This window comes from Choloepus didactylus, chromosome 7 (genome assembly GCF_015220235.1).
Source record: "Choloepus didactylus isolate mChoDid1 chromosome 7, mChoDid1.pri, whole genome shotgun sequence".
NCBI classification, from domain to species: Eukaryota; Metazoa; Chordata; class Mammalia; order Pilosa; family Megalonychidae; genus Choloepus; species Choloepus didactylus.
Genome location: NC_051313.1, coordinates 81,651,156 through 81,663,624, shown reverse-complemented (window position 1 = coordinate 81,663,624; position 12,469 = coordinate 81,651,156). Strand labels below are relative to the sequence as shown.

The following is a 12,469-nucleotide window of genomic DNA, read 5'->3' as shown; positions in this document are numbered from 1 at the left end:
ATAAGTAATCTGTGAGGCAGGAAAAAAGTGTCTCTTAATTTGTCTGTGCTGTCAGAATGACAGAAATGCTTATTAGTATTATAATTACAAATATTAGTATATATTTTAATATTCTAAGGACAACTTGCATTTCTGCGTCCATTATAGTTTATAAAGCAATTTTGCATATATTACTTCATCCTATCCTTGGAAGAACAGTAGGATGCTATAGGAAGTATTATTTCCAGAGTTGAGGGGGAATCCAAATGACTGAGTTCAAAGTTCAATCAGAAATTTGGTTCTGAGTTCCATATAACTGCTTCCTAGAATTGCATGGTGGTAGTATTGGCATCCCAAAAATTAGCTCTCAAATTCTCCAAACAATACATGTAACTAGAAAAATACCAACCTCTAACATTCATAAAATTCCCCTTTCCTGGATGATTACTGAGCTTCCTTTCCTGTGCCCTAAAATTTTAAAATCACTGCAGGCCCTCAAACAGTTATTTAATCATTCTCTAGAGAGAGTTCTACTCTGGAGGTTCCATTGACTATAAATAATTTCTGAATACAAACACCTTTGTCACCTCATTAGCTACATAAATAATAGTTAATGCATTTACTGAATCAGCAAATTTATATACTGAAAACAACTTTGTCCATGGGTTCTATATTAGAAGCAGAATGCGTTGTGAACAAAGGGAATTTGAGAAGTGAAATTTCTAGCCTGCCTTTAAAGAACGGCCACTCTAACAAATCCCTAATGGCTAGAGGTAATGCACTTCTTCCAGGGAATAGCAGTGTTTGTTTGTTTTCCATTTTCTGTCTTGGACTAAAACCAGAAACTGGATTTTAAATTATTTAGAAACTGTTAAAGAGGTTCTTACTGAGGACCACAGCTTAGACGAGCCCTCCAGGTCTGCCTTAGGCTTTGTGCTCAAGGGTCACAGATCTCTCTTACCCAATTATGCATGTGTTTGGGGTGAACATTGGCATGTATTTTGAATGCAATCACCAAAAAGTACTTGCGAAACAATATTTTTACTATATTAGGAACCTAGATTGAAAATTCAATTGTGAATCACATTTACTGAGTTTTCATCCCTGATTGCTAAATTAACTTTGATGAAATTAAGCTTTATAGGACTTTGCATAAAGCAAATCATTGCTGACTTATTCCCAAGTTATATATTATCCACTATTTGTCCAAATATGTAATTTGGCCAGACTTTCCCTTGGCTGGCATGGAACTATTTTTAAAAAGTATTTAAATTTTCCTAAATTACTAGGAAACTTATTCAGAGTGGTCTTTTCATTATATTAATCCAGAGTTAAGATTTTAACTCAGTTTTTAGGCATCACATTTTAATTCCATTTGATGAAAAGACTTTCCCAAAGAAATTTCCCTGTTAATATTAAAATGAGTTAAAATATATAACTTCTTTGTCACATTATGATCAAAGAAATATTTATTAAATCTTGTGTACTTATGTTAAAAATACTCTACTTTGTCTCAGCTTGAAGACTCTCACAGAACTGAGTTGATCTTTGTATATGCACTGCATGCAAATTATCAATAAACATATTTTGCCTAATATTTTGTCTATGGTCTGTGCTGTAAATAGCTTAAGATTCACCTATTTATATTTAGCCTCACCACACGTTCTTCTGTGGAGGACTAAAAATACATAAATAAAGGAGGAAAACATTTTTAAAGGTCTAGAAAATCTCTGGGGAGAATGATTCTTCTGATTTTTGGTCTATAAATTTTGTATTTTTTGAATAGCAACTATCTATTTGATGTAGGAATAACAATTCATTCTTTGATATGAAAAGTCAGACAATGATGGATTTGGATTAGGAATTGATGTGCAGTTACTGTGAGTCAGTCTTGGAATTGGGTTGTGTCCCATCTTGTATCATCATTCAGACTAATGATATTTCAAAAAATGTGCTGTATATTTATGCTGGAAATGGTGAAGAAGTTCAAATTTCTAATATTTCAAGGATTTAGAGTAGATAACCTTTTTCTTTACTGCTTACACATTAGATACACATTCGCCCTAGTAAAGTGTAGCTGTCATGTAAATTTTAAAATAAATATTTAATATGTGGAATTATTCTCCTTAACTTTTTATTATTCTCCTTAATTTTTTCTCCTTAATGGTTTTAAAATATTCATGCACACTAAATCAAGCATCTATATTATTTAGAAGGTATTTTTGTTCAATTGGTGTGGATTGGTCTTATTGGAATTCATTGTACTTTGACATTAGATATCATAAGATATAAAATTTTGAATCATAGCATTACATGTTTATGCATTGTTATATACTCTAATGGTAATGACTGTTTACGAAAAGCTAGTTCTCTTCATGGAAGGCACATAGCTGACTTTTATTTGTGCATTGAAAGTCATTTGCTTGTTTTTTAAGTTTACCTTTTCCACAAGGTGTTAGGAGGAAAGACTGTTTTAAAAGTCTTCACAAAAATAATGCTCAAAATTATAACACTTCATTAAACTTGATAGTTATGAATTTTCACTTCAGTAGACTCAAATATTTGATAAATTTCCTGACTCTAAATTAATGGTAATAGTAAATTAATTCCTTTAGAGTTATGTTGGATATTTGGACCGAGATGCTTTCATATTAATTTCACAAGCAAAAACCATAAATTTACCATTTTGTAGCTATTCCGTCTGGCAGTCTATATTTTTAATCACCTATTAGAGAAATAATCAAGGAAAATGTTTTGTAAATGAAATACTAAATTATGAATATTTTAGGACCAAGTTTTGTTGAGTATTGCTTATTCCATTAATAATAGGGAAATAGGAGTTATAAAGACAAATTAGGATACTTAAAAAGTCAATATCTTTAAAACAATAATTACATGGAAAAAAGAAACAAATATAGTTTAAAACTTCTTATTTAGGTTTTAGAATTTATTTTTATGTACATTTTTAAGCAAAAATGTTATGCTTTGATGGGTGATAATGAAATTAGCAATAAGAAAACTGTTAGAACCTGTTCAAAAATGAAGGAGGCTGTCCTTCTATACTAAAGTATATGCAAATATTCTTGCATGATAAAATAATGAATGTATATTTTTGCATGTACATTTGTTAGCAATTTTTAGTAGATATCTACAATACTATGTATGACCAAATTGAAAAAAATAAAATTTTCAAATCTGTAACATCTATTTAATGTTAGAATTAACACTGGCTGCACATTGGAGTCAGCTGGAAAACTTGGAATACATACATGTGCATATCCCACCCCAAACCAATTTAATCAGACTCTCTGTTCAAGATCATTATCCTGCAAAACATATAAATGATATAATATCACTGCTTGAAAGCAATGTCCTTGTAATAAAGAGTGTGCCGAGTATTGAATACCTTTGTATATAAGGAGCCCTTTTTGCACAGAGAACATTCACTACATAAGTATATCTAGATCAACTTAGTTTAAAGTCGGTGAAACGTATAGACTTGAAACACTATATGAAGAATTGAGGCCTGAGCCAGAGAGGATTTCCAAGGAATAAAATCGACTTAAATCAAGTTATTGAGGGATACGTGTTCTTGAAGTCTTTAAGAAGGAAAAAAAATTTTTTTGCCATTTTTTAACCTTTATTCTCAAAGTCAATTTCAACCTTCTGACTTACTTTTCATCTGCAGGAAAATGTAATTGTCCTCCCCAAGTACCTCAGTAGTTTTCTTAATTTGTTACAATATTTCAGAATGAATCAGCATTTAGGAAGTCATCTGATTTCTGGGCATATGAAATTTTAGGGAGAAAGCTTTATGAATTACAATAATTACCTTTTGAATAATAACATTTCTATTTGCTATTTAGTAATAATTTCAATTTTATCACTATTTGAAAACAGTTTTTCTTTCAAGAGGAATGGTATCATAATACTAACTGCAGGAAAACTTTAAAAATAAATGTGTGAAATTTATTACAAATGGTAAATGTAAGGAAATTTCCCAACCTTCTTATATTCCATTAGCTGAGGTAGTCTAGTAGAAGATTAAAATTCTGTAATCTTTGGCACCAATGACATGTATACATTTTAAAGTGTATGATTTTGAAAGACATGGACTAAATTTTAACAGAATAGAATTTTTGCTAATGTAATTTCTAGTATTCATTCCTTCACAGCATTTGCTACTGTTATCTACAGGACAAATTTTAAGAACTTTTTAGTATTAATTGTAACATGCATAAAATTCTCCTTCAACCCTTTTTAAGATATAGTATGTCAAAGGAAAAAGGAGCAGTTACTAAGAAATTGATAAGGTAATTACCATTTATAATAAATTAATAAGAAATTGATACCTATAGATTTTAAAAATTATATTATTATTTTCAATTGCAGTTCCTTTATATTACCCATCTCTGCCATGCCTATCATCTGCATAAAATTCTTCCCTCATGATCTTCACAAATATCAGCCAAACATATTTTCCCATCACCTAGATGTCTCACTGTTGGGTAGCATGCTTTACTCACTCTCCTGTTTTTCCTCTTTCAAGATCCATGAGGAGAACATTTTCATTGATTTAATCCATTTAAAATGTAAAAGGTCTTTTATTACCCTGCGCTCTTAATAGGCTGTTCTTGTGTGGATTGACCACTTTTTCTCTCACCTTCTTCCTATGCAAATACTGAGAGCACTGCTACTTTCCATTAAAATCTCTTTCCTTTTTTTTTGTCTGATGCTTTCATTGCCATTATATTTTTTAAGCCAAAAAATCAAAATAAAAATCTTTAAGGTTTATAAATTCATGTTTACAAAGTTAGGATTATAAAGATCTTTTTATGGTTTTAGTAAAATCAAATACTCTGCTATTTGCATGCACTCTTTTGCTAAACGTTATTCTTAAAATTTGATTTATTCATTACCATGTCCTAAAAATGTCATCATGTTTTTCAGTTGGTGAGGGAAGATGATAGAGACCAGAGAATATTTTTGAAAGATATGATCTAGTTCAAAAAAAATAGAAAAGGAAAACACTAAATATTAATGTTTATCTCAGTTCAATGAATCAAATTTCATCCAGCATCACTACATAGCAGACTATGTCTTGTACTTTTTATGTGTTAAGTGTTTCTAGACTGATTTTCTTTCCTGTACTTTTTATGTGTAAGTGTTTCTAGACTGATTTATGAGAGTTAAAGGTAGCTCTCCAGTTGTAAAGTATTTGTAACATATTTTCATCCAGTGATTCTGGTCACAGCCTTTGCATTGCAGGTGTGTATCATTCTGGGATATACACACTCAAGATTATGATATCCATAACCTTTACTTTATAGATTGAAGAAATCATACTTAAAATGATACATTCTCTACTTTATAAACCATTACACTTTTCATTATTTTCCTATTCTGCAGGTGACTTGGATTATTACTGGTTGGATCCTTCCACGTGGCACAGCCGAGAAACATCGCCTATTAGTTCGGTAAGCATTGTGGGAAGAGAGTGTTTGGAATTCAGGGGTAATGTGTGCTGTTCATTGTCCTTTGCTCTTATGTGTCATAGATAGTATTCTTCCTCAGCTCCACTGTACATAATTTAGATCAAATACTGGTTTCTTTTAAGACAGTACAGCTTTGGAAAAAAAGCAATTATCACTAAATAGTGTAACAAATTTTAAATTAAGTAAAAGGCAATTATTAAATAATGGCCATGTAAATGAGCTATTATTTGGTTAAGGATATCAGTATTGTTCTGGCTTGCTAATGCTGTTATGCAAAGTACCAAAGATGGATTGGCTTTTATGAAGGGGATTTATTAGGTTACAAATTTATAGCTCTAAGGCCATAAATGTGTCTGAACAAAGGCATCAGCAAGAAGATATCTTCACTGAAGAAAGCCGATGGCATCCTGTACACCTCTGTTAGCTGGGAAGGCACGTGGCCTGTTGTTTGCTAGTCCTTTGCTCCTGGATTGTGTTTCAAAATGACTTTCTCCAAAATGTTTCTGGGCTTTTATCTCTGCTCCTCTCTCTCAGTTCCTGTGCATCCTTGCTTCTTTCTCCCAGAGTGCTTCTCTCTAAGCATCTGAACGTCCTCTCAGCTTTTTCGGGGCAAACTCTGGACTTTATCTCTTAGCTTAGCATCTCTAGACGTCCTTCTAGCCACAATTCTAAGCATCTCAGCGTCTGTGTCAGCTCTTTCTTAGCTCTCTTAAATAGTTCAGTGAACTAATCAAGACCCACCCTGAATGGGCAGGGCCCACACCTCCGTGGAAATAATTTAATGAGTTCTTACCCACATTTGGGTGAGTCACTTCTCCATGGAAACACTCAAAATGTTCCACCCAACAAGATTGGATTAAAAGATCATGACTCCTCTGGGGTCCATAACAGTTTGAAACTGGCACAAGTATTAATAACTCAAAATATAGAATCATCTTTGTTCTTATAAGCATATATAGTTTTAAATTTCAAGTAATTACTAACCACTTTTAGTAATATTTAGTGCAATAAGTGACTAGTGCAAATAAAATATAGCTTTAAGTGAATTGTTATAAGCCAAGGATAAAGCCAACCAGAGAAGAGTTTCCTCTAGAGCATCTTTTAACTGAGGAAATTATGCTGTGGTATAACCAATAATTATATGTCCAAGGGAAAGAAGCAAGTTGTTTATTTGTTTTAACTTTACTTGTGTTTTAATAGCATCCTGTAACGTGGCAGCCATCTAAAGAGGGAGACCGATTAATTGGACGTGTTATTCTTAACAAGAGAACAACCATGCCCAAAGAATCAGGTGCATTACTGGGTCTGAAAGTAAGTATGCTGGTTTAAATTGTTTCTAAAACAGTGAGTTATAGTACAGACTGCATATAGTCAAGTTTTTGATAATTATTTTTAAATATCTTTTTTTCCTTTCCAAAATAAAGTCCTTGTAGTTGAATATATTTGATAATATATTGATCTCATGGGACAGATTTAGTAATTTTATCTGCATTAATTTCTTAAGTCACTTTGTTAATATAGCATCCAAAGGTTTTTTAAAATGCAATAAAATATAGGAAAACTAAAGTATTTTTCTCTGCGTGTAAAGTTCAAGAACAGTATTTATGAATAAAGTTTTAATGGAAGATATAAAGTTAAATTGTAGTGCTCATCCTTTTATATTATCTTATAAAGCAATGTAAAACATCATTAAAGAGATTTTATCCTGATTGCAGTAGCATTTATGGTAATGCCAAAAACATAAAGTGTACCTTTTAAAATATTAAATAACTTCTAAGAGATATACTTATGAGCTAATGGGTTACAAAATATGTGTGTGTGTATCTGTCTTGTGTTATGTGAGTGCATGTGTGTGTTAAATAACACAGATTATTCATTTTCAGAAACTTAAAAGAAAATCAAAGCTGTTGCTTTAATACTATTTACCAAGAGATTGTATTACAATTGTGTGATAGTTTAACCTCTTCAAAGCCAATTATAATTAATCCAACCAAAAACTTTCAGTGAATATAATATCTTAATATCTTAATATAGAGTATCTTAGTATAATATCCTAATAGTATCTTTAATATAAACTTACTGTTTATTGCCACTAATATTGTTGCTATGGAATAATTCTGATCACCTCCACTAATGGGCATAACCCTAAGAATTTTAGATCAATCTCAATCTTTGATAACATTCTCCCACCTCTCCCTTAATTATATATATTTGAGTCCTTGCATTGGGAAAATTACACTTAGAATCTTTTCAGATGTATTTAATTTTAGGTGTGGTGTAAAATCCAGGTGAAAGCGTTAAGTATTCAGGAATGTAACTCAAACTTTGATATTCAAATGGGAACAGATATATATTTTTTTAGATGAGAAGGTCATCCAACTGGTCAGTAGCAGAGAAAAATATACGTAAGCTATTGCTCTTTGCACTTTGCTAAATTGCTTCCCCAAAGTGGCCTGTTCTTGACCTGAATCCCCAGTCTCTATGATCTTAGACCTCCGTCTTACTGCATATATACAAAAGATATCAAGATCTGGTATAACAATGGGGCATTGTTTGCATGTAGAAATAATAATTCAATTAGTGGACATGAATTTAGAGGATAAAAAACAATGAATCCTAACGTGAAGAGTGTCAAACACTTGTTTTTGGTGGTAAGTAGCAGAGATCTCGCACCTTCCTTCCAAGTGTATACATTATTCATGGTGTCCTTATATTAGATCAATATAAGAAATCAGTACACAAACTTCCCTTAGTACACATGGTCGTCTCAAATTTAAGGAGATTTTTTTTCTTTTCAAAAACAGCTCCTTGAATAAAAAATGTATTTCACTGTGTTAATGTCCCTACACTGAATTCTAAAAACATCATAAAAGATTGTCAGATCAATTGTGAAACAAATAAACTTCTGTTTTAATGTGAGCCTTGGGAACTTATAAATTTATAATTATCCAGGTTGTTGGAGGAAAAATGACTGACTTAGGACGCCTTGGTGCCTTCATCACCAAAGTAAAGAAGGGTAGCCTAGCAGATGTAGTTGGACATCTAAGAGCAGGTAAAGTTTCTTTTTCAGCATCTTAACAGTGTGTACTCTATGCATGAGTTGGTGGTTTTCAATTTGGGTAAGTTATATATAAGTAAATAAAACAAATAAATAATTTTATTGCACGAATAAAGATTTGTTTTCCTTTATGGACACTTAACTATTGCTATAATAGGTAACTATACATTAGCATAGTAGCAATTTGGGAAAAGTAAGAATAGAAATATATTTATGAGAAAATATACTTGTTAAATGCTGAAGGATTACTAAATTTTGTGGCTGACTTCATAATATTCCTGTAAAACTCCTTCAAAATTTAAAACAAGGTTTTGTGAAAGAATACTCTATATCACCATTTAATTCTTTAGTTTGTTTTCAGCTACAGTGATTAGTAAGGTTTTTCACAGTGGCCCTAAAACACTTATTCAGAAACAATGTTTTTTTTATAAAACATAATCATAGTCACATTTCTTATACAGTTTATGAAATAAAATATATATTAATTTGAATGTGACATATATTGTACTGATGCCAATGTGCTATTTTTTGCTATTTGTAAATTTGCATTATGTTGCTTCTGTAACCTTAGCATATGTGATAAAATCATATATATTCAAATATACTGTATGTTCATTAGCAACTCATTTTAAATCTATTTTTGATAAATTGTTTATTTTTCATTTTAATTAAATTGTATTAACATTTTTTCCAATGGACATCACTTCAGAGTTTAGCAGAAATCTTTCAGTTGGTTTGTCTGCCAGTGATTTGCCAGACAATTATAAAACAAAACAGAGTGACTGAGCTGAAGAATTGAAAATATAGAAGGAGAACATTTCCAGTCAACTTCTATACCTTACTATTGTATTTTTAAGACCATTAAGAAAATATTCTAGTACAGTTAAAGACATTTTTGATGTGATTAAGTACCAGGATATCAATTAAAAATAATTTTAATGTTTGTCTTTCATAGGGACTTCTAGGCAAGTATTGCATAGGAACAAACCCAAATCAGAGATTTTTTTCATCTGCCATACAATTTTGAAGATGCATTGAGGTACACTGTCTCTTAACAGGGGCCATAAATTATGGTTCAACAAGAAAATAAATGCACAATGAATCAAGGGTGACTGTGTCAGTGAACTAAGTGTTTGCTTGTTTACCGACTCAAAAATAAGCCTCATAAAGTATAACAGCTCCTTGTTGACTAAACTAATGTAAGATAGCTTGAACTGCAAAAGCCTGCATTTCAGACCAGATTATAAATGCAATGGATGATGCTTTTGTCTATGTATTTCAACAGAAGATTACTTAAGAAGTTAGTAAGCATTTTTTTCCTACATAAAATATTCCTTAGTGATTAATTTCATTTTTTAACACCCTTAAGAGCCTGGAGCAATTAAAAGCACCACTTAAATAACCAAGCAACAGACAAGTATACTTTTCACTTTAAGCAACTGATATATTTGATGGTATTTTTGTAAATTATAAAGTATATTCTATTTTATTTACATAATTTACAAATTGTTTTCCTTCTATTTAGATATAAACACTGGATTATAAACTACAGTGCTGTATTTTTTTATCAATGTGATCTTTATTTGGCATTTGCATTAGTGCATTGATCTTGCCATACTTTTCTCCAGTCTTGCTCCTCCCAGGTCTATGTCCTGCACTTGAATTAACCATCTAAAATGCAAAATTGACACTGACACTCTCCTCATTGAGATCCTTCAGTTTCTCCGGGTTGTCATTTGTTCTTTGATGTCACAGCTGTGTAGCTTTCTCCTGTCCTAACCCTTCAGCCACTTATACCAGGATTCATTTTACCTCTAGCAGTATCAGTCTACCTGTAGTTCCCTGGCAACCTGTTTCCCACCTACACGACGTGGTTAGCACCTCTTGTCTACCTGGTTGCTTTTCTGCTCTGCCTGTTGAGATCTTTTCCATCCTTCAAAACTCACTTAAAGATGCCTTAATTTTAAACTGTTTCATGATATCTCACTTGGAGCAGTAATTAATTACTACTTCCCTGGTACTACCTGGCTCTACCTCTGTTCCTCAAATAAACTCCTATTATTGAACACAATATATTTTACTAGAATTATTTGTTTCTATGTCATTTCTCCCACATTGAATTTAAGGACAGAGAAAGTCTCTTTTTCATCTTATCATCATTACCTCCCTGTCTGAAGAGATTATTCATACATAAATATTGCTAAAATTTTTCTTTCTGGTTTAGGGGTTTATTGATCTGTAACTAAGTAAATACATGTATTTAGTTAATTTGTTAATAAAAGTTATGGTTCTGATTGCTATCTTTAAAGGTAAGAATTTTGTAATTCTGGGCTTGTGCAAAATATTGGTTGCAGCTCATTGCTGGGTAGTAAAGTCAGTTTACTGGTTTCCATTTCACATTTGAAAAAAATGAAATAGATCATAATAAAATAGAAAATGTCAGTGTTCATAATAGCATACAAAATAATCGGGGTAAGTATTGTGTTATAAAATCTTTTTTTCCAATTTATGTTTGTATATACTTATTTTTACATATAGACATATTCATATTATATATGTTTACTGAGTCATCTGAACTATATTTCTTTTCTTGGTCAAAAAATTTGAAAGCACTCCTAATATATTGAAAATTAGTAATTACTTTTTTTTTTTTTTTAACAGAGAAGCATAGTCATTGCTTATTTGAAAAACTTTGCTACATAACTACTTAGGTCAAACTTTTAGAAATCATTTAACTATTGGTAATAACTAAACTCTTTTGCCAAACCAGAGCATCAACATATGCTTTTCAAATATTTACTTTTTAAATTTTTGAGTAAGTACATGAAAAAAATAAACAATTACTTTAATTCCAGTAAAATCATTTTTTCTACCTTTTTTTGAGGACCTAGCTAAAAACTAAAACATTTTTGTTTAGACCTAGCTTTAAAATGTGTAATGATGATATTGATTCATTAGTTCAACACGTATTTACTAAAATATTCTAGGCACTGAGAGAAACAAAATAAGCATAAGCATCAAAAAATTAAGACACATCATGATGTCAGTGAATTGGGGATATTTCAGCTGAGACTGCCATTGTAAATTGAAGGTTCCCAGGACGAGAAAAATTGGGATCCAAAAACTGGTCTAAATATTTATGAGAAACTTATTTTTTCCAGATGATCTATAGTGAAAACTCTGGTTAAAATAACTACACGTTATTAGCCCAAATTTTATAACACTGTATTACTCTGCTTGATTAATCTTAGAATATTTAGCAAATTAATACTGTATTGATTTTTTGTTATTTTGTAAATATGTTCTATTTGTACTTTACTGCTTGCAAATATATATTATGTATAGATAGAATGTGTGTGTTTTGAACATCTGGAAGTGGGTTAACTGTCATGCAACAGTTTTACATCTGCTTGCTTTGTAACCTTGCCATAGCTATCTGCGTTACCCTATGGGTGTGAATTCAAATCCTTTCATGCATTTTTATTCTGTTGTGCATCTGGTGAAGACAATGAAGCATGACTTATAATTAGAAAATTCATGCTAACAAATGTTAATTGCCTTCTCTGCCAAAAATAAAACAGGATTTATGCAGCGTTTTAATAAGAATCTTTCACATATAGAGCCTCCTACATTTATTGGAGGGCATGCTGCTAATTATTATTTTTTAATGTTTACAAATATGCTGTGCTGATTCCATCCCATAGCATGAAATTATTTTTATATTATTTCTGGTATATTTCAAAAGATAAAGGTAGCTTTATATTGTACTGTTTCCAGGGAACAGTAATATTTCTGGGGAAAAAAAAAGAAAAGAAAACGAAAAGAAAAAAGTGTTTAGAAGAACCATTTAGCTGACATTATATGACAATCAGTTTGCTTTGAAGAGCAGAGCCTAGACCATTAAAACTATGTATATGTTTTGCATTTCTTTGTTTAA

General features: G+C 31.2%; 1 protein-coding gene across 46 annotated transcripts in view; it reads left to right on the top strand.

The window, feature by feature from the left end:
* The window catches only part of RIMS1 (regulating synaptic membrane exocytosis 1), a 567,640-nt gene that overhangs the window by 341,276 nt on the left and 213,895 nt on the right, over positions 1-12,469 (top strand). For all 46 annotated transcript variants that reach the window (XR_005217800.1, XM_037842364.1, XM_037842314.1 and 43 more), the window contains 3 exons: positions 5,389-5,456; positions 6,675-6,785; positions 8,427-8,526. Coding sequence is in view for 45 of the 46 variants with exons in the window: in XM_037842364.1 (XP_037698292.1) it covers positions 5,389-5,456; positions 6,675-6,785; positions 8,427-8,526 (279 nt within the window). In the remaining variant the exon portion in view is untranslated. The remainder of the gene's footprint in view (positions 1-5,388; positions 5,457-6,674; positions 6,786-8,426; positions 8,527-12,469) is intronic.